The sequence below is a fragment of the Mobula birostris genome, chromosome 10 (assembly GCF_030028105.1).
Source record: "Mobula birostris isolate sMobBir1 chromosome 10, sMobBir1.hap1, whole genome shotgun sequence".
NCBI lineage: Eukaryota > Metazoa > Chordata > Chondrichthyes > Myliobatiformes > Myliobatidae > Mobula > Mobula birostris.
The window spans coordinates 37421903-37443868 of NC_092379.1; the positions used below are offsets into that span (position 1 = coordinate 37421903).

At 44.8% G+C, this 21966-nt stretch overlaps 1 protein-coding gene across 1 annotated transcript in view; it reads left to right on the top strand.

Annotated features, from left to right (window-relative positions):
* LOC140203592 (serine/threonine-protein phosphatase 2A 65 kDa regulatory subunit A beta isoform-like) overlaps nucleotides 1-21966 on the top strand; it is a 116870-nt gene that overhangs the window by 54175 nt on the left and 40729 nt on the right. Inside the window, exons 12-14 of the mRNA XM_072269640.1 lie at nucleotides 5004-5177; nucleotides 12455-12515; nucleotides 14300-14454. Coding sequence (XP_072125741.1) covers nucleotides 5004-5177; nucleotides 12455-12515; nucleotides 14300-14454 — 390 coding nt within the window. The remainder of the gene's footprint in view (nucleotides 1-5003; nucleotides 5178-12454; nucleotides 12516-14299; nucleotides 14455-21966) is intronic.

Genomic DNA, 21966 nt, shown 5'->3' on the forward strand with positions numbered 1-21966 from the left:
TTAGCCTACCGAAATCAGGCTAACACCAATGGAGAGCTTTCTTCTGTGTGCTGTTTGGAAGCTGTTGTCAAGTCCAGAGTGCTGAGGAAAGGTCGCTTATTGTTCATTAGGCGATCAAAAAGTTGGTTGTCATCTCTGGAACTTGTACATCTGCTGAAGGTGACGAGCAGTCCATGCTCCACCACAAGATACAGGTATCTGGATAAGTGTGCCAGAATGGGACGCGTTGCAACACAGACTGATGTGTCTAGGCTTTTACTCTCACTGATATCGATTCCTGGAAGGGGACAGCAGTTGGCCCATGTTCATCTGCTTTCTTTCCTGTTGACAAACATTGTAACTGCCGTTTGCTTGGAGCTGTGCGGTGATGTCCAGCATTCTAAAGTGTTATAATCACAGATTCTGCAGATGCTGGCAATCCACAGCCACACGCGTGCACACACACATACACACACACACAATGCTGGAGGAACTCAGCAGGTTAGGCAGCATCTATGGAGGGGAATGAACCCTTGGGCTGACACCCTTCGTCAGGACTGGAAAGGAAGGGGGAAGGCACCAGAATAAGAAGGTTGGGAGGATGGGGGGAGTACAAGCTGGTAGGTGATAGGTAGACCAGGTGATGGGAAAGGTTGGTGTGTAGGGGAGGGGAGTTGAAGGCAGGTGATGGGTGGGAAAGGTAAAGGGCTGGAGAGGATAGATAGTAGGGGAATTAAGGGTTATGGGGAAAAGGCAGGTAGGTGAAGCTGAGTTTATGGACAGGTCAGCCATGATCTTACTGAATGGCGGGGCAGGCTTGATGGGCCGGATGGCCTACTCCTGCTCCGATTTCTTATGTTTTTATGAATCATGAATGGAATAACAACTGTTTCTTCCACCGGAGTCTCTCGAACTGTTCTTTTAGTTTGAGAGCTTCAGATAAGAGCAAATGTGCAGTGCGTTCTTTAGAAGCAGTGATGTGAGCTGGTTTGTAATCTGTGCATATTGGATTAAAGATGAATCGGTTAATGGTGTGATGGAGCTGTTATTTCTCCATCCATCAAGTTCCTTGTTTATTTTGGCGTGAACTTAAACAAAACTGTTGCATGTGCAAATTCTGGATTTTTTTAATTTATATGGAAATTTGCATTCTTTCATTATTTTTACAGAATTAAGATTATTTTTAAAAATGTAAAAAAAATCTCTCCCCTCTCCTCTCCTTCCTCAATTCCCCACTCTGAGCTTTTACTTCTCACCTGTCTATTACTTCTCCCTGGGTCCCCACCTCCTTCCATCTCTCCTGTGGTCCACTCTCTTCTCCTCTCCTCTCTCAGATTCTTTCTTCTCCAGCCATTGACCTTTCCCACCCACCTGTCTTCACCTAACACCTTCCAGCTGGCCTCCTTCCCCTCTCCTCACCTTTATATCCTAGCATCTTCTGCCTCCCTTTACAGTCCCGATAAAAGGCCTCGGCCTGAAACACCGACTGTTTACTCATTCCCATAGATGCTGCCTGAGCTGCTGAGTTCCTCCAGCGTTTTGGGTGAATTGCTCTGGATTTCCAATGTCTGCAGACTTGATTCCCTTCATGTGCTACACCCGAAAAGATTCCCCAAATGTCAGAAATGCCTCGATTTTCCAGGCACAGCTGACAGATTCAAAGTGTACATCTTCAAATTGGCAGCTGTTAATTCAAGCCTTGAATTATTTGTTAGTTTGAAATGAAATCAAGAAAAAAGCCTGCCGAATCATGATTTGAACTGTTGGATAATTTAATAGTAATTAGTATCTTGCATCTATTTATGCCAAAGGTGCAGAAAGATTTCTCAAACACAGAAATTCAAGTGTTTTTCTTTTGTGAAATGCAGCTTTTCACAAAATGACCGTTGTTTCCTCCCATGGCCCTCCCGAGGAGCTCGCCTGCACTCAGGGAGAGTGAACGGACAATAAATTAAGACTCAGGAACAGAATTAGGCCACTCAGCCCATCGTGTCTGCTTAGCCATTCCATCATGGCTGGCTTATTACCCTCTCGGCCCCATTCTCCTGCCTTCTCCCCCGTAACCTTTAACACCCTGACTAATCAAGAACCTGTCACCCTCCACGTTAAGTATACCCAATGACTCGTCCTCCACAGCCTTCAGCGTTGATGGATTCCACAGATCCACCGCCCTTTCCTGAAGAAATTTCCTCTCAGCTCTGTTCTAAATGGACGTCCCTGTATTCTGAGGCTGTGCCCTCTGGTCACAGGAAACCTCCTCTCTGTTCTAGGCCTCTTAATATTCCATAAGTTTCAATGAGATTCACCCCTCTTCCTTCCCGTCTGAACTCCATCGAGGACAGAGCCGGAGCCGTCAAGCACTCCTCCTGTATGTTTCATTCCCAGGATCATTCTCGTGAACCCTCTCTAATATCAGCACATCTTAGATAAAGGGCCCAAAGCTGCTCACTATACCCCCAACTGCGTTCTGACCAATGCCTTATAAAGCTTCAGCATTACCCTTATATCTTTTCTAGTCCTCTCAAAATGAATGCCAACATTCCATTTTCTTTCCGTATCACCAACTCAGCCTGCAAGATAACGTTTAGGGAACCCTGCACGAGGTCTCCCAATTGCCTTTGCACGTCTGATTTCTGAATTTTCTGCCCATTTGGAAAATAGTACATGTCTTTACTCCTTCTACCAAAGTGCATGGCCATACGTTTCTGGTAGTAGGCACCCTTTGATCCCGGGGATGATGGGTTTGTGCCTCTGGTGGACTGTGTCCTCTACTGGGCAGGAAGGTTTGTAGGACCGGCTCTTCCCATGCAGCAGGCTCCCCCTCTCCACATCACTCATGTTGTCGAAGGGAAGGGCAAGCGCCAATACAGCTCGGCACCAGTGTCATCGCAGAGGTTGCCAGAGTGAAGCTGTAAACGACATCAAACTGCCTTAGGGGTTTACCCCCAAAGCCTTTCCCATGGGTGGGCATGACTGCAAGGCAGTGGAGGTTTAAAATCAGGGTTTTCCCTCTCCTAAGCGGGCTGCCGCCCAAGGCTGAGAAATCCTACCTACCAGAAACACTTTCGGTCAGTGCAGTATATTCCAACTGCCACTGCCTTGCTATTCTCCTAATCTATTAAGTCCTTCTACAGACTCTCTGCCCCTCCACCTATCTTGGTATCATCCACAAATGTGACCACCAAGCCATCAATTCCGTTGTCCAGATCATTGACATCTGCTTGAAAAGAAACGGTCACAATACCAACCCCTGTGGAACACTAATGGTCACCTGCAGTCAACCAGAAAAGGCCCCTTTCATTTGCAACTCTTTGCTTCCCGTCAGTCAGGCAATCTTCTATCTTTACTAGGATATCTTCTGTAATACCATGGGCTCTTAACTTGTTAAGGAGTCTCATGTGCGGCATCTTGTCAAACTCCAAGTAAACAGCATCCACTGACCCTCCCTTGTCTATCCTGCCTGTAATTTCCCCTTAAGGAAACCATGCACCTCCAAGTACTGGGAGCCTCGTCCTTAATAATGGACTCCCAACATTTTCCCAACCACTGAAGTCAGGCTGAAGGGCCTATAGTTTCATGTCTTTTGCCTCCCTCCCTTCAGAGTGAAGTGACATTTGGAAATTTCCAGTCCTCTGGAACCATTCCAGATTCTAATGACTCTTGAAAGATTATTACTAATGCCTCCCCAATCTCTACAGCTGCCTCTTTCAGAACCCTGCGGTGTAGCCCATCTAGTCCAGGTGACTTGACTACCTTCAAAACTTTCAGCTTCCCAAGAACCTTCTCCTTAATAAAAGCAACTGCACTCACTTCTGCTAACTGACTCTCGAATTTCTGGCATACTGCTCGTGTGACCATAACTTGGACCATAATGTATAGTACTATGCAAAAGTCTTAGGTGTATATAGCTAGGGTGTCTGAGTTTAGCACGGTCCTGTAGTAATTCTTATATATTGCACTGTGGTGCTGCTGCCGCAAAAAAAAATCAAATTTCTTGACATCTGTGAGTGATGATAAACCTCACAGATGTCTGATATGGGTCTCTGATGTGGACTGAGAGTGGGAAGGGGGCAGGGAGAGGGGAGTTGTGTCCCTGTCCCCCTCTTTTGGTGAATGTCGGTGATAGCGTAGGATGATATCCTGGTTCTGCATTTGTGTTTATGGACTGTGGACTTTTTCAGATTTAGGGTTTTTATATTCTGTTTTCTTCATCGCCTTATTCTTTTCGTTTTGTTGTGTGAGGGGAGGGTGTTTGGGGGTAAAATGCTCTGTTAGTTTTTTGTGCGGGGGATGGGTTGGGGGGGGTCAATGTTGCTATTCCGTTTTGTGTGTGGCGGGAGGGGTAGTTTTGGGGATCAGATGATCAGGATGCCATTATTTTTTGTACCAGGGCTGGGGAGGTGTAGGTTTCATGCTTCTCTCTGAGTGACTTTCATCTTCTTTCTTTGCTTGGTGGCTATCTGGAGAAGACAAATTTCAGGGTTGTATTTGGATACGTGCTTTGATCATAAACAAACCTTTGACTCTTTGGTTGGGAAAAGGGGGAAGGGAGCGGGAAGCACCAGAGAGACATTCTGTAATGACCAATAGACCAATTGTTTGGAATCAAATGCCCTTGCTTGTGTTCTCAGGGCTGAGTGTGTCTCCACTCGCACCACACCCTCCTGCCCCTGGCAGTCCACCTCAGCCACCTCTCTCACACCCCTCCCGTGGGTGCTCCACTCTCACCATTCCCAACATCCTGTGCTCCCGCCAGATTTACAAACTTGCTCTCCACTGCACGTTGGCAAGTACAGTTCTGTGCAAAAGTCATTGGCACCCTGGCTAGATGTGCATGTGCCTAAGTACTGTAAGTGTGAAAGTGGCATTCATATTTCTTTTGTGGGATTAATATTTCATAAATGTCCAAGATGATACTTTGAAAGCAGAGAGTCTGGGGAGCGCCAGTGTGTTTGTCAGACAGCGTTCGCAGTATGAATGTTTTTCACCTTTGCTGTACTCAGAAAATTGCCTTTCCTTCCTAGTGCCCTGAGGTCCGTTTGAACATTATCTCCAATCTGGACTGCGTGAATGAAGTTATTGGAATTCACCAGTTAGCACAGTCTCTCCTGCCAGCCATTGTAGAATTAGCAGAAGATGCCAAATGGAGAGTGCGCCTTGCGATAATCGAGTACATGCCTCTGCTTGCAGGGCTGCTGGTGGGTGGTTTATTCTAAAATGTTTTTATAGTCTATTAGCAATGCTTCCATATGGATGATTTGCAGAATGGAAATGATTGCCCATATCAAATTGATACTTTAGTTTAAAGACGGAAATAACTTTGAACATCTTCTTTCCTTTTGCACCAGAAGCAAATGTGCGATAGTAACAATTATACTTGTAGCCCACTGACATGGGTAGTCTTACTTTAGACTCGGGGCTCCCAACCTTTTTTTTAATTGACCATTAACCAAGTAGGGGTGGAAACCCCTGGTTTAGACAATCAGGTTTAGACCCCTGTTTAAGGACTGCGGACTTTGTCAGACTTGGGGATTTTATATTCTGTTTTTATATTGTCTGTTTCTTTTCATTTTGTTGTGCGAGGGGAGGGTGTTTCAGGGTAAAATGTTCTGTTAGTTTTTGTGTGGGGGGTGGGCTGGGATTGTTGCTGTTCCATTTTCTGTGTGGAGGGAGGGGTGGTTTTGGGGGGGGGGCTGATGATCAGGATGCCATTCAATGACTTTCATGTTTTTTCTTTGTTTCATGGCTATCTGGGGAAGACAAATTTCAGAGTTGTACATGATAATAAGTGAACCTTTGGCCTGCACATCAAACAGACACAAACAGAAAGGGCAATAAACTCCATACAATCAGATGAGGGGGTGACAACGGTTGTCGCAGAGGAAATAAACAATATCTTTTTGAGATTTTACCAAGATCTGTACAGCTCAGAATATTCAGATTCAGCTCCACAAATACAAACGGAATTTCTCGACTTGTTACAATTTATACCCCGAGATGAAACGTCCTTGACATCACTGGAGTTTAACTTAGAGGCTAAAGAATTGTCTGCAGCTATAACTAACATGAAGGGAGGGAAAACTCCTGGGCCCAATGGAAATTCCGATTGAAATATATAAAATCTTTAAGACTAAACTAATACCACCTCTGCTTGATATGTATCAGGAGTCATTTGACAATGGATCCCTTCCCTCCTCTCTTAATATGGCAGCAATCACACTACTGTTAAAACCTGGAAAACCACCATCCCTTTGTGGATCTTATAGGTCAATCTCACATCTGAACAATGATCTCAAAATTCTCTGTAAGGGATTAGTTAGGAGGCTGGAGCCACTCTTGCCAAAAATGGTCCACCCTGACCAAAATGGGTTTGTAAGGGAAGGCAGGGCTTCCACAACATTCGAAGAGTGCTTAATATACTTTATGAAAAATCTGGAAGCTCCGATAGCGCTATTCTGTCATTGGATGCCAAGAAAGCCTTCGACAGAGTGGAGTGGAATAGGGGGAAAATTTCTAAGATACAGCTTCTGTATTCTAACCCACAGGCTGAAGTTTTAACTAACCTGCTTTTTTCGGCATCTTTTAAACTCCAACGGGGAACAAGACAGGGATCTCCCCTCCTGCTTATCCTGGCCATTGCGCCACTTGCTATGGCAATTTGAAAACAGGCTAACATAGCAGGAATAACTATAGGAGATGTAGAACATCGCATAGCCCTGTACATGGATGACGTAATTTTGTCAGAACAGGGTTTACCTATTTGGGTGTTAAAATTACTCCTACTATTGGTAAAATTATCCCAACTAATTATAAACCTCTCACAGACTCAGTTACTCAACTTACAAACAGATGGACGAAATTGCTCATAAATTTGATTGGACGCATAAACGTTCTAAAAATGTCAATTTTACTGAAGTTCCTGTACCTTTTCCAATCTATCCCACTTTCTCCTCCATCATCTTTCTTTTATTTATTTTTTTTTAATTTTATTTTTATTTGGATAAGGAATTCACAAATATCACGTACTTTTTTCACACATATAACCTTTTCCATTTTTTTATATGTATAAAACTACAATTATTTATACATTAAGTACACATTGAGATGATATAAAAGGAAAATAAACATTTAAATAGATAATTATGTACTGTGGTAAATCTAACCAATTAGGCTAAGTAATGGAATTAGTTGTTAAGAAAAATGGTAATAATAGTTTCCATATAACCCTTCTGGACCATTTCCACTGGTCCAAAATGTTGTATATAAGCCTAAGTATCAACCATTGCAGGTGTTTATATCCTAATTTGTTCATGCTTGCTCCTGCCCGCAGACATAATTATCCAATCCCTATGTAGTTATTTACTCTTTCTTTTATTTATTAAAGAAATGTTTTTCTAATTTCATCTGGAATAATAGATGTCCAAGACTCAGGCTTTCCCTGTTATATCTGCCGTATGATAGAGGTGGCTTACAGCTACCAAATCTTATATGGTATTTCTGGGCGGCCCAAATTAGAGCAGGAATGTTTTATTTTGTTAAGGATCACTCCCCTCCTTGGGTCTCAATGGAATCCCAGTTGATCAATATCCCTCTAGAACTATATATGTATTCAGCAAATAAGAAAAACCTGGTCACACAATCTAAAATCCCTTTCTTAAAAAATACAACAATGATTTGGCACGATGCTCTTGCGTAAATGGGTGAGACATCACAGTTATCCCAGTTTACTCCTACCTTTGGTAATGATAGCTCCAGCCCGGCAGAGCGGATCCTAGTTTTAAAACTTGGTCGCCCCGAGGCATAGCTAAGGTGTCTGATCTTTATAATGGCAATTCACTTATGTCTTTTGAAGAACTCAAGGCCACATATGGAATTCCAACAAAACACTTTTTTAAATGCCTTTAGTTGCAAAGTTTTATTATGTCCAGGCAAAGTTACAGTTTGAAGCTCCCTCCTTTATTTACCCTAGAAGACATCACTCTGAAATTATCTGAAGCTAGGGGACAAGTGTCTGAATTATACATGTAAGGGTTTCTTCTTTTATGTTACTTGCTAAGGCTAATAAAATGGCTTCTCTGTACTATTAACTGCTGAGACAGTGGTTCTCTATAGCAACTTGTTTGGGTTATAATTACTGATACAGGAATTGTATTCATTTGCTAACCAATTGGGATAGATGGTATTCTTTCTTGTGTGTCTGTAAGCTATTCTTTTTCGTGGGCTTTGGGCAGAAGGCGTGATGGGGACAGAGAGAGGAGACGCGAGGAGAGAGATGCTGTAAGCTGGGCAACGGCACGGACCCCGAGCGGGAGTCCGAGGCCCAGGGTCTTCAGCGAGGATAGGAGACGAGGACAGACTCGTGTGGAGTGTTTGGTGGATCACCGAGGGTGGTCCCATTCGTGAGTTGGCGGAGCTCAGAGGACATTGATTGGAGGAAGGGGGACCCGGTTCTGTAAGAGCTCCAACGAGTGTGCACCGAACTGATAGTTACTGACTTGGCACCTTTTTTCTATTTGTTTCTACTAACCCATCACCAAGAAATACTTATAAAGTGTAATCATTTAATCGCATATGGCGTACTGTCTGTTAATGGCGGTGTGGGGTACATCACACAGCATCCACACAGACCTGATCACCCCGTTTGGCGGGGCTGAAGGCTGCTCCCCCTAGACGAAAGCGAGCTGAGCGAGTCTGAGGCTTACCAGGGGGCTACATACAAATTGTTTGCAAGTAAATGCAAAGAGTCATCAAACAACATGCTACAAGCATGGAGAACTGATTTGCATGAGAACCTGTCAGAAAAAGAGTGGTCAGAAGCTTGTTCCTTCGTTCAAACCCAGTCAGTGAACACTCATTCTAAGCGGATAACCAGACAGTACATTACTCCAGTCAGGTTTCGTCACTTTAACCCCAACATTCCAGAAACATGCTTTAAATGTAATCACTAAAAGGGGTCTCTGTTCCATTGTATGTGCGAGTGCCCCCAGATAATCTGCTTCTGGAAGAAGGTGCTGGATTTGATTAGTCAGATTATTGGAAAAAAGGTGCTCCTTGATCCTAAATTATGTATTCTGAACATTCATCCAAAGGACTTTGTAACCTCCAAAAATGCAAGGTCTCTGCTTAATATTTGTTTTTTGAAAGCCAGACGTTGCATAGCCTATTCATGGAAGAAACCCACAACCAGTGGACTTTCACAATGGCTGAAAGGAGTGACTTTGTATCTTGCTCTAGAAAAGATCAACTACATCACAGAAAAACAAACTTGGCAAATGTCGGGAAATTTGGGATATTTTCCACAAGTTTCTGGAGAACAATATTTGGGATGATGAAAGTAACAAATTGAACTGACAGCTTGGTTTTAATGGCCGGGTGTTTGCTTTTTTTGTGCGTTGTTTTTCCTTTTATTTCTGATGTATTTTATTTTTCCCTTTTTCTTTAACCTTGTTGCACTTTCAAACCTATGGATGATCGAATGTGTTTATTTTTCATTCTGTAAAAGCAATAAAGAGATGTTTGAAAACAAATAAGTGAACCTTTGAATCTTTGATTGGGAAAAGGGGAAGGGAGAGGGAAGCACCAGACAGATATTCTGTAATGATCAATAAACCAATTGTTTGGAAGCAAATGACCTTGAGAGCAGAATTAGTCCATTCAGCCCATTGAGTCTGCTCCAACATTCCACCATGGCTGATTTGTGATCCCTCTCAACCCTATTCTCCTGCCTTCTCCACATATCCTTTCACACCCTGATTAATGAAGAGCCTGTCAGCCTCCATTTTAATTATACCCAATATCTTGGCCTCCACGGTTGTTCATGGAAATCAATTCCACAGATTCACCACCCTCTGGCTGAAGAAATCACTCCTCATCTCTGTTTCTGCCAGGTGCTCCGATTTCCTCCTCCATCCCAAAGACGTGCTGGTTGTAAACTGGTTGTTGTAGATTCCTCCTCTGTGTCGGTAACTAGCAGGAGTACTGAGGTAGTGTTCATGGGTACGGTGTCCACTCAAAAATCGTATGGCAAAGGGGAGGAAGCTGTTCCTGAATCAGTGAGTGTGTCTTCAGACAAATTGTCCCTCCTTTCTGGTAGTAGCAATGAGAAGAGGCTGGTGGGGCCCTTAATGATGGACAGTGTCTTTTTGAGGCACCGCTCCTTGAAGATGTCCTGGATAATATGGAGGCTGGAGCACACGATGGAGCTGACTAATTTTATAACTCTCTGTAGCTTACTTAAGCTCTCCTGTATCATACCGGATTTAGTATGTATTTGGTTTTAAGGAAGCAAATCGCTCTCAGTTTCGGTGTGCAAACACAAAGTAGATTTTCTTCAGTAAGGCCTTTGACAAGGTCCGGCATGGGAGGTTAGTTAGGAAAATTCAATCGCTAGGTATACATGGAGAGGTGGTAAATTGGATTAGACATTGGCTCAATGGAAGAAGCCAAAGAGTGGTAGTAGAGAATAGCTTCTCTGAGTGGAGGCCTGTGACTAGTGGTGTGCCACAGGGATCAGTGCTGGGTCCATTGTTATTTGTCATCTATATCAATGATCTGGATGATAATGTGGTAAATTGGATCAGCAAATTTGCTGATGACACAAGGTTGGAGGTGTAGTAGACAGTGAGGAAGGTTTCCAGAGCCTGCAGAGGGACTTGGACCAGCTGGAAAAATGGGCTGAAAAATGGCAGATGGAGTTTAATACAGACAAGTGTGAGGTATTGCATGTTGGAAGGACAAACCAAGGTAGAACATACAGGGTTAATGGTAAGGCACTGAGGAGTGCAGTGGAACAGAGGGATCTGGGAATACAGATAGAAATTCCCTAAAAGTAGTGTCACAGGTAGATAGGGTCGTAAAGAGAGCTTTTGGTACATTGGCCTTTATTAATCAAGGTATTGAGTATAAGAGCTGGAATGTTATGATGAGGTTGTATAAGGCATTGGTGAGGCCGAATCTGAAATATTGTGTTCAGTTTTGGTCACCAAATTACAGGAAGGATATCAATAAGGTTGAAAGAGTGCAGAGAAGGTTCACAAGGATGTTGCCGGGACTTGAGAAACTCAGTTACAGAGAAAGGTTGAATAGGTTAGGACTATTCCCTGGAGCGTAGAAGAACGAGGGGAGATTTGATAGAGGTATATAAAATTATGATGGGTATAGATAGAGTGAATGCAAGCAGGCTTTTTCCACTGAGGCAAGGGGAGAAAAAAACCAGAGGACATGGGTTAAAGGTGAGGGGGGAAATGTTTAAAGGGAACATTGGGGGGGGCTTCTTCACACAGACAGTGGTGAGAGTATGGAATGAGCTGCCAGACGAGGTGGTAAATATGGGTTCTTTTTTAATATTTAAGAATAAATTGGACAGATACATGGATGGGAGGTGTATGGAGGGATATGGTCCTTGTGCAGGTCAGTGGGACTAGGCAGAAAATGGTTCGGCACATCCAAGAAGGGCCAAAGGGCCTGTTTCTGTGCTGTACTTTCTATGGTAAAGAGTTGTCAAGGTCTGAGTCAGAGTCACGGGCAGAGGTTGTGGTTGGGCTACTCAGCCACGTGGTTACCCTGGGAATTGTTAGCTGTGCTGGATATGAAGCAAAGTAACCTGAGAATTATGCAAAGGCTAACTTGTTCCCAGTGACTGAATGTAGAAAGTGGAATGTTTTAACCACATGGGAGACGTGAATGTAGAATGCTGCACTGTCATGACGAAGAGAGATACTGTGCGGGTCAGGAGTGTGGGATCTGTAATCTAAATAATCCAGCACATGCATAATTACGTTTAAATGGTGAAGTTGAAATAGCACCCTGCTGTGGATGTGGTAGCATAGGATTCACTGGGTTATTTATTTAAAGGTACATGGAGGAATAAGGCCCTTCCTGCCCTTCGAACCGTGCTGCCCAGCAATCTCTGATCCAACCCTAGCCTAAACAGGGACAGGTAACAGTGATGAATTAACCTCCCAACTGGTGCGTCTTTGGATTGTGAGAGGAAACCCGCGCGTTCCGCAGGGAAAATGTACTGGCTCCCTACAGGTGACATCAGAATTCCCAAGCTGTAACAGTGTCAGGCCAACTGCTACGCCACCGATAGTGGTCAGTAACGTTCTTACTGTCTGCATTAAACCATCGGACACTTTTAAGATTTTTCCTATTTTTCATGGATCATAGTTCTGGTATTGACACAAAGAAATTAATTAAGGATAGTCAAAATACTAGATGCAAGTACCTTAGATAGGGTATCTTCTGTGTAGCCTTCTGCCACGGCACAATCTAGTTTTGTGCAGTTTATTAGAGCACGTTGCCAGTCTTTCTTGTGTGACCCCTTCACCATTGGCTCAAAGGAGTTAGCAAACTGTACTGGTAAGTAGCGAAAGGTGAAGACGGCTAGAATGCAAATGTGGCAAGTTGGCATGTTCTACTAGAAATTCGAGGGGTTATTTTATCAACATTCTTTCTTTTGTCAAAACCTGTTTAGGGAGTGGAGTTTTTTGATGAGAAGTTGAACTCCTTGTGCATGACGTGGCTGGTGGATCGCGGTGAGTATAGCCTTGATGAATCGTTACTTTTGTTGAACGAAAGTCCTTCAAAGTTGTCCATGTCATCTTACTGGTGCTTCCATGATGCTGAGTGACCCTACCAGGTGCCTAACCAAAAATCCTTCATTGTGCTTTGTCACATCCTCAAAGGATTGGGTCAGGCTCAAGACACGACATGCCCCTCACAAAGCCATGCTGACTCTCCCGAATCAGACTATGCTTCTTGTAAATCCTGTCTGTAGGAATCTTCTCCTGTAATTTGCCCACCGGTGAAGTAAAACTGACTGGTCTATAATTCCCAGGGTCATCCCCACTCTCTTTCCTGAACAAGAAAATAACATTTGCCAACTTCCAATCATCTGGTACTTCCTCCGGTGAGGACTGGCCAGTGAGGATGCCCAGATCATCACTAAAGGTGCAGCAATCTCTTCCCTTGCTTCCCGTAGTAACCCTGGGGTATATCACATCTGGCCCCGGGGACTTATCTATCCTAGGGCTTTTCAAAATTCCAGAACATCCTCTTTCTCAATGTCAACATGTTGCAGCATATCACTGCCCTCGCAAGCATCAAGGTCCCTCTCACTGCTGATTACTAAAGAAAAGTATTCATTGCGGATCTCCCCCAAAGTCCACCGACTCCAAACATTTTGCCTCTTTTAGCTCTGGCCGGCCCAGACTCTCACTCTGGCCATCCACCTGTTCTTCAAGTTTGTTCTTCTGAATCCAACTCGCCAAGTCCTTCTCGTGGCCCCTCCTAGTTCTCCGAAGTCCATTCTTCACTCCCTCCCTGGCCACATTGTAACCCTCTGGAGCCCAGGCTGATCTTTGCATCCTATGCTTCTAGACTAGCTGTTGCACATCTCTTGTCAAGCATGGCTCCTTCACCCTTCTGTTCTTTCCCTGTCTCAATGGGACAAAACTCTGCAGAGCTCCATCCAAGTGAAGCCCAAAACGACTTCCACATTTCAATTGTGTGTTTCTGAGTGCATTCATCCCAGTTTGTACTCCCAGGTTCCTGTCCAATGTCCAATACCATCATAGTTCAAACACCGGCGCCCCCCTCCCCCCCAGTTATTACTGCTGCAAGCAATCTTGTCGTACTCTTGTACACATGGCAACAAGAAACAGACTTGACTTTGACCGATACGTTTATTTATTTAATTATTCGAGAATAGCATGGAACAGGCCCAACGAGACGCACTGCCCAGCAACCGGCCGATTTAACCCTCGCCTCATCACAGGACAGTTTACAATGACCAATCAGACTACTAAGTAATAAATAATGGTAATCTATTCGAAGTATTTTTTAAGTATCTAATGGGGCAACACAGTGGCGTCTGGTTAGCGCAACACTTTGCAATTGGGTTCGATTCCCACTGCCACCTGTGAGGAGTTTATACGTTCTCAGCCTGACTGCGTGGGTTTCCTCCGGGTGCTCCTGTTTCCTCCCAGAGACCTACTGGTTGGTAGGTTAACTGGACATTGTAAATTGTCCTATAATTAGGCTAGGGTTAATCGGGGGTGGCTCACAGGGCAAGAAGGGCCTGTTCCACGCTGTATCTCAATAAATAATCAATGATAAATAAGTATATTAAAATGCTACTTTCCAAGTGCATAATTTCCTCCACTGTGTGTAACTTGGTATGGAACAGGTTGACACTTTGAAGAAGGTGGTACGAGCATTTCATTTCGGAACTTTGTATTTTATCAGCAAGGTACATATTTGAAAATCAAGTAGTAACAGCGATCAGATCATTTCTTGACCTGTCAATGCTGTCTTGCAGTGTACGCCATTCGCGAGGCCGCGACCAACAACTTGACCAAGTTGGTGGAGAAGTTTGGCAAAGACTGGGCAGAATCCGCCATTGTGCCGAAAGTACTTGCCATGGCCAGTGACCCCAACTACCATCACAGAATGACCACCCTGTTCTGCATTAACGTGAGTATAGCTTTGACAATGTACTTGCCCATGGCCAGTGACCCCAACTACCATCACAGAATGACCACCCTGTTCTGCATTAACGTGAGTATAGCTTTGACAATGTACTTGCCCATGGCCAGTGACCCCAACTACCATCACAGAATGACCACCCTGTTCTGCATTAACGTGAGTATAGCTTTGAAAATGTACTTGCCCATGGCCAGTGACCCCAACTACCATCACAGAATGACCACCCTGTTCTGCATTAACGTGAGTATAGCTTTAACAATGTACTTGCCCATGGCCAGTGACCCCAACTACCATCACAGAATGACCACCCTGTTCTGCATTAACGTGAGTATAGCTTTGACAATGTACTTGCCCAAGGCCAGTGACCCCAACTACCTTCACAGAATGACCACCCTCTTCTGCATTAACATGAGTATAGCTTTGACAATGTATTTGCCCATGGCTAGTGACTCCGACTACCATTGCAGAATGACCACTCTGTTCTGCATAACGTGAGTATAACTTTGACAATACTTCCATTACACTTCACAAGCTGCTAAAATATTTCATGAATAAAACGTACAGTTAGAACACACACTAAAGAATAAAGAATTTAACAAAAATAATATGGATTTGTTTAAAATGTTCTTTTAATATATTCTTTGTGAATGTTTAGATTCTGCAAAAAATCAATTAACACTTTGCCAAAGCTGCTCCTTCCAATATTGACATCTGCTTGATACGAGCTTCTGTGCTTGCGTTATTTGCTGAGGTGTAGTGGTGTTTTGTGTTTAATCTGCAAGGTGTCTGGAGTAAAAATTGAGTTGAGGGTGAGACTTTTTATGATTTCGTGGAGCAGAGTTCCTAACCGTCCCTGTGGAAATGGACTGATGGTGTTAGCTGAAGGACAACTGATTTAATGACCTGTTGACCCACCAGATGGCTTACAGCTTTCAAGTTTTATTTCACAAGGGTCTGTTTCCGTGCTGTAGTGGACTATGGCTCTGTCTTTTGCTTAGAGATCTGAGTACCTTGAAATGGACATTATACATTATCTGGCTGAGGGAATTGTAAGTTTTTTGACGCAACTAGTTTCAATTTACAAGTGTACTTAAAGGCCCCCACAGTCATTCCAGTTGCGGAATTAACTTCTTTCCCTGGATTTATTTTATGGGCCTGGGCTTTGCTGGAGTTTGGACAAGGTGATGGAGAGATTCAGTTGAAATGCCCAGATAAAATGGATGTTTCTAAAGTGGGTGAGTCTCGGACTGGAGGGCACAGCCTTTGGAACAGAGGGATATCCCTTTAGAACGGAGATGAAGAATTTCTTTAGCCGAAGCGTGGTGAGTCTACAGAATTCATCGCCACAGGCGGCGATAGGAGGCCAAGTAATTGGGTGTATCTAAAGTGGAGCTTGATAGGTTCTGGAGGGTGTCGAGAGGTCTGCACAACCTGGCATTTTTGCGGTATCCTCAAGGATTTGGCAAGCTGGACTCTCAAGAATGCAGGTGCAGCGGCCGCGGCCATTGCTGGGAGTGGACTTCAGGTTGGATGAGAGTGGCCTGAGAGGGGAAAATGAAGTGGTGTTCAGTCGATTTCAACAACGAGCCAGGTTAAAAAGTTTAAAGAGTCGCAGGGGGAAAGACTAACTTCTCTGTGAGGCTTTACATACCTCAGCAGTGAACCGACTGTCACTGTCAGCACTTGTCTCCGCACTGAATTGACTTGCTGGCTGTGCCCTGCGACCATTGGGACCCTGGCTCAGATAAAATGCTGAACTGGCTCCTTGGCTGTGGACTGCAACCATTGGGCCCCTGGACTGGTTTCACTTCTCTCAGCACAGAACTGACTCCCTTGCTGTGGCCTGCAGCCATCTACTGATCTGAACTGGCTCCCTGCCTGTGGGCCTAATTTCGGCGACCCTGCGGTTCATGTTCTGTTTCTTACTGGTTTACTATTTTTTTATTCTTGTTTGCCCGATTTGTTCTTTTTGGGCACATTGCGTGTCTGACAGTCTTTGCTGTGTAGGATTCTTTCTTTTTCCATGGATTCTCTTGTGTTTCTTTGCTTTATGGCTGCCTGCAAGAAGACGAATCTCCTGCTTGTATATGGAGTTCATACTTTGGTAGCAATGTACTTTGAAATTTAGACCTCTGGATCAGCAGGAACACCTCAGAAAGATATGCCTGCGCGGGCTGGACCAAAACAGGGCTAACAGCCTGCGGGAGTGCTCGCTGGGATTCAAACTCATAGGGATGGGCCACAGGCCACATTTACAGTTGAGGTGGCAGTGGAGTTAAATATCGAAGGGAAACAAAGCAAGCCCAGTAAGGAGAGCAAACCTCAGTCTGATAAGAAATGCAAGATTATATTTATTTTGGTGTAAGCAACGTTACTAGTAAAGCAAATGAGCTCACAGGAGGGTGATATTGTTACTGTCATAGAGAGGGTTGAATGGCTGAACGATTCACTCAGTGAATGGTGTGGTGGGCGTGGCACCGTAATATTGATATATTACTGAAATATCAAGGAGGAGGACATTCTGGGACACACCTTACTAATCCACAAGCCTCTACTGGTGAACTTCCGGTAAGATGGCAGTGTGCTGGGGTGCGGCGGGTTCTACAGGGCCAGCCAAACGTGTTACTATCTTTTGTTTATTTCTTTACAATCTCAAGACCCTGCTGGAAGTTAAGCACTTAAAGAGTGCTGCGGCCTACCCCAACGGCGTAGAAACTGAAGAAGCTGGACTTGGGGCAGATCGTTCTGCTCCCTGTGTCAGAGAGTCAGCAATGTGGTTGGCGTGCAGACTGGCAGCGAGCAATTGTCTTAGTCTGTTTTCTTGTGATTGCAAAACCCTGTTTGGCATTGTTAATGTGTAATGCTGCAAGTCTGGTCTTCTGATTTATTGCGGACTACAGGGGCTGGCAGCAGGGGTGACTGACACCCCTGCAGGGTGAGCGGATGTGGCCTCAAGCCATGGGGCCGCCTGTTTGCAGCCACCCAGGAGAGAGGCATCAAGAGCTGGCACTGGAGGTGGTGTAGCGCAGCGTTTAAGCTAACGTTGGTGCTGTCCCTCTCCCCCAAAGTGTTTGCTTGGCAGAAGGCAGGATGTATGTGTTCGACTACAGACTGCTGCAACATTCATGGACTCAGGGACTTGGACTATATTTGTTGTGTGACTATATTTTACTGCTATATGTGCCACGTGCTGTGTATGACTGTTGGTACTGTGTTTTGTACCTTGACCCTGAAAGAACACTGTTTCGTTTGGATGTATTCATGGGTATTCATGAATGACAATTAAACTTGAACTTGATGTAAACAGCCAAGAACAGCAAAACATTGGAATATTACCTGCAAGCTGCACACCAACCGGACTTGGAAATATATTGCCATTACTTCTGAAACCCCCTTTTCACTGGGCGTCTCTGGAAATGCAGCCTTTTAGCCCCTCGCAAACAGCCACCGGACTCCGCGGGGAGAAACTTCAGGCTTCGTACATCTAAGGTGTATGTGACTTTGGTCCCGCAAAATCCGTGAGGTTGGGATGTCTCGCCTACCCAAACCCCGGTTTGTGTGAATGCTGTGTGATTTACTGCCCCTGGCAATCGCCTGTCAGCAAAAAATAGCAGATTGTTCACTGCATAGAATTATTCAGGAGTATATTTAAGAATGTTAACTTAAGCAAACAGTTATTAAAGGAAAGAAAGAGAGAAAAAACAAGAAGGGCCCATTCTACTTAAAAAGTCACAACTGCACAGTGGAGCTCAAATCTTGAACTTCTCTGTAAATCGCGCACTGGACCCTCCCTCGGCCTGCGTGAAAGCACACAACACCTTCCGAAGGTAACTGGAAATCCATCGTGAACAAAGAGGCTTTCCCACAGGATTATTGGTCCTTCCTCCTTGAAGCCATTCATCTGCAGAAAGCACCCTCATCGTCCACCATCTCTCCTCCTGTCTTCTCCCAGCTCCGGCCAAACAAAGACCTCTCTGCCCAGTAATCTCTAGCACCTTCTCCCAATTCTACCATCCTGATTGGATGACACCTCATTCCTGAGCTCAGACCCAAACAGGCTGAAAGCAGAACAGATTGTTCTTACAGAACTGCTAAAATGAAATGCCTACAGCATAGCAGTAAAAATCTGAACCAGGGCATTGACACTGACTGGGTCAGAATCCTGGATCACCCACCCTAACTGCATTGTGGGTGCACCCACACCTCAAGGGCTGCAGCCCACCACAAAGGAATTAAATACCACTTCAACCTGTGATGCCCACACATTCCTTGGAGGAATATGCAAAAAGAGCTTCAAGTAACAGTGTACAGGTAGTCCCTAGGAGTGGTCACATGTGACAGCTCTCCCAGTATTCAGCATGAGGTACAGGAGCAAGGATATCAGAATCAGGTTTAACGTCACCGGCATAATGTCGTGAAATTTGCTGTCTTTGTGGCAGCAGCACAGTGCAACACATAATAATAGAGAAAACTGTGAATTACAGTAAATATATAAAATAATAGTGCGGAAACAGAAATAAAAAGTAGTGAAGTAGAGCATGGGTTCAGTGTCCATTCAGAAATGGCAGAGGGGAAGAGACTGTTCTGGAATCGCTGAGTGTGTGCTTTCAGGCTTCTGTGCCTCCTTCCTGAGGGTAGCAGTGAGAAGAGGGCATGTCCTGGGTGGCAGGGGTCCTTCACCATGGATGCCACCTTTTTGAGGCATCGCTCCTCAAAGACGTCCTGGATACGAAGGAGAAAGGCAAAACACAGTTGTACGAGTTATCAGGTTATAGTAGTACAGAACCTCAACCTCTCTGATATCAGCAGGAACGATTTCAAAGGGAATGGCCCAAAGCAGGGGGGATCCAGGAAAACTTTGTGAGAAACAGAGTGAGAGAAGGATGAAGGGTCTCGGCCTGAAACGTCGACTGGCCTGCTGCGTTCACCAGCAACTTCTATGTGTGTTGCTTGAATTTCCAGTATTTGCAGAATTCCTGTTGTTTGAGAGAAGGACATGGCTGGAAAACTCAAACAGGGCAAGAAGCCGATGTATTAGGAGTCTTTAGTGGGGTTGGAGACGGATATGTTTCCAAGGCCTGATGAAATGTATCCTTGGCTGTTATGGGAAGGAAGGGCTGAGCTCCCAAAGTCTCTTCGAGAGTTCAGTGAACCCCTCTCTCACTGCTCCCCCTCCGTGATCGCTGCTTCCTTTCGATGGGAGTCAGTGAAACCTTCTCTCACTCTGTGATATCTGCTCAGCTCTTTACTTCATCCCTCCCCCCTCCTGGTTTCACCCAGCACCTTGTATTTCTTTCTCCACTCACCTTCCCCACCCCCCCCCCCAACTTTTAAATCTACTCATCTTTTTTCTCCACTCCTGCCGAAGGGGTGATTCTGTCGGCCAATCTGAGTTTCTTGGAGTTACGGGTGTACTCATGCAGCTGGTGTTGTCTACAGGGACTTCGGAAAATCTTTTGACAAGGTCCCCAAACGAGCAAGAGACCGAGGGATCCGAAGTAACTTCACAAATTGGGTTCAAAGTGGATTTGCTGATCGGCTTTTGTGATTACCCCGTGGCATACCACAGGAATCTGTGCTGGAACTCTCCTGTAAATGATTTGGATGTGGCTAGAAGTTTAGCAGATGACATAAAAATGTGAGCTTTGTCTTGCAGTGTTAGTGCTAATGATGGTGCATTGGTTAGTTGGCAAACTAGGCAGAGCAATTGTACCTAGAACATAGAACGTTAAAGCACTGTGTTAAAGTGCTGTGCTGATCTTTTAACCTACTCTGAGATCAATCTAACTGTTCCCTCCTACATAGCCCTCCATTTTTCTATCATCTGTGTGCCTATCTAAGAGTTTGTTAAATGCCCCTAATGCATCTGCCTCTACCATCACGCCTGGCGGGGTATTCCACACACCCACCCACTCTGTGTGTGTGAAACAAAAATCTTACCTCTGTACCTTCCTCCAATCATCTCAAAATTATGCTTCTGGTATTGGCCATTTCTGCCTTGGGAAAAAGTCTCTGGCTATCCACTCTATCCACACTTCTCATCCTCCTTCACCCCAAACAGAAAAAGCCCCAACTCACTCAACCTTTCCTCATAAGACACGCTCTCTAATGCAGGCAGCCTCCTGGCAAGTCTCCCCTGTGTCCCCTCTAGATCTTCTCCATGCTTCCTATGACAAGAAGGAAGAAAAAGAAAATATTTAAAGAAAAACTGGATAGGTATATGGACAGGAAAGGAATGGAGGGTTATGGGCTGAGTGCAGGTCGGTGGGACTAGGTGAGAGTGGAGTTTGGCACGGACTAGAAGGGCCGAGATGGCCTGTTTCCATGCTGTAATTGTTGTATGGTTCTACAAGTCACTTATAAATCAATAGCATCATAACATTTTAAGTAACATTTGGATATTAAACACACAGCACGTATTTTCCCCGCATGAGCATATAAAATCATTGCAACACACCAATATCGCTGATTCAGTGGGAGCCCTGGGCTTGTTTCCCTGCAACAAGACGGTCCTATCACGGGCTGATGGGAGTCAGCGATACTCGAAGGGGGTTCCTTATGTCCAGTCTTTTCCGCAATTTAGTTTTCGTTGCATTCATTGCAGAGATATGTTGGAAATGGAAGCACCGTTTTCAGTGCTTTCATGGCTATCTCAGTATATTTAGCCTTGACTTTGATCCAGAATGTCGCCAGAGATGTTATGTCAAACATACTTTTCAGCCCGCCGTCATTTGCAAGCTCGAGGAGCTGATCTTATTCCCATACTGACATGGATGATGTGCGAGTAATGACCTCGCGTGTGTTCAAGCTGAACAGTGGGTGAGAGGGAATGAGGAAAGGTGCAGCGACTCCTATCGCCAAATCATGTCGTTTCCTCGCGGCCCGGTAGCACATGCTTTGTGGCTTGGTACTGGTCCGCAGCACGGTGGTTGGGGACTGCTGCGCTAGGGAAATTCTAAGCAGTTTCTAGAGTAGGTTACCTGGTCGGCACAACATTGTGGGCCGAAGGGCTTGTAATGTGCTGTGAATTTCTATGTTCGGAAACATGTGGTTAAACCTCCCAGCCCTCTCGTGCTTTCCCACTTATTTCTGCCTTCTCTGCTTACCGGACCTGCCTGTTCAGTGAGTTTGACATAGAATTCTGAGTTAACACCTGCTACACTAGTATCCTGTGTCCCAGCCCTGCTGCCTCACCAGCTTAAACCCTCCCAAAGTGCTCGAGCAAAGGTATGGATAAAAGGGACGCACAGAGGCGGTTTCCAATAGCGCAAGAGTCTGGGGCCAGAGGGCACAGCCTCAGAATAGAAGGACATCCCTTTACAGCAGAAGTGAGGAGGAATTTCTTTAGCCAGAGGGTACTGAATCGGTGGAATTCATTGTCACAGACGGCTTTGGAGGCCAAGTCATTGAGTATACCTAAAGTGGAGGTTGATAGATTCTTGATTTGTTAAGGGCGTGAAAAGATAAGGGAGGAGGCAGAAGAATGGGGTTGGGAGGAAA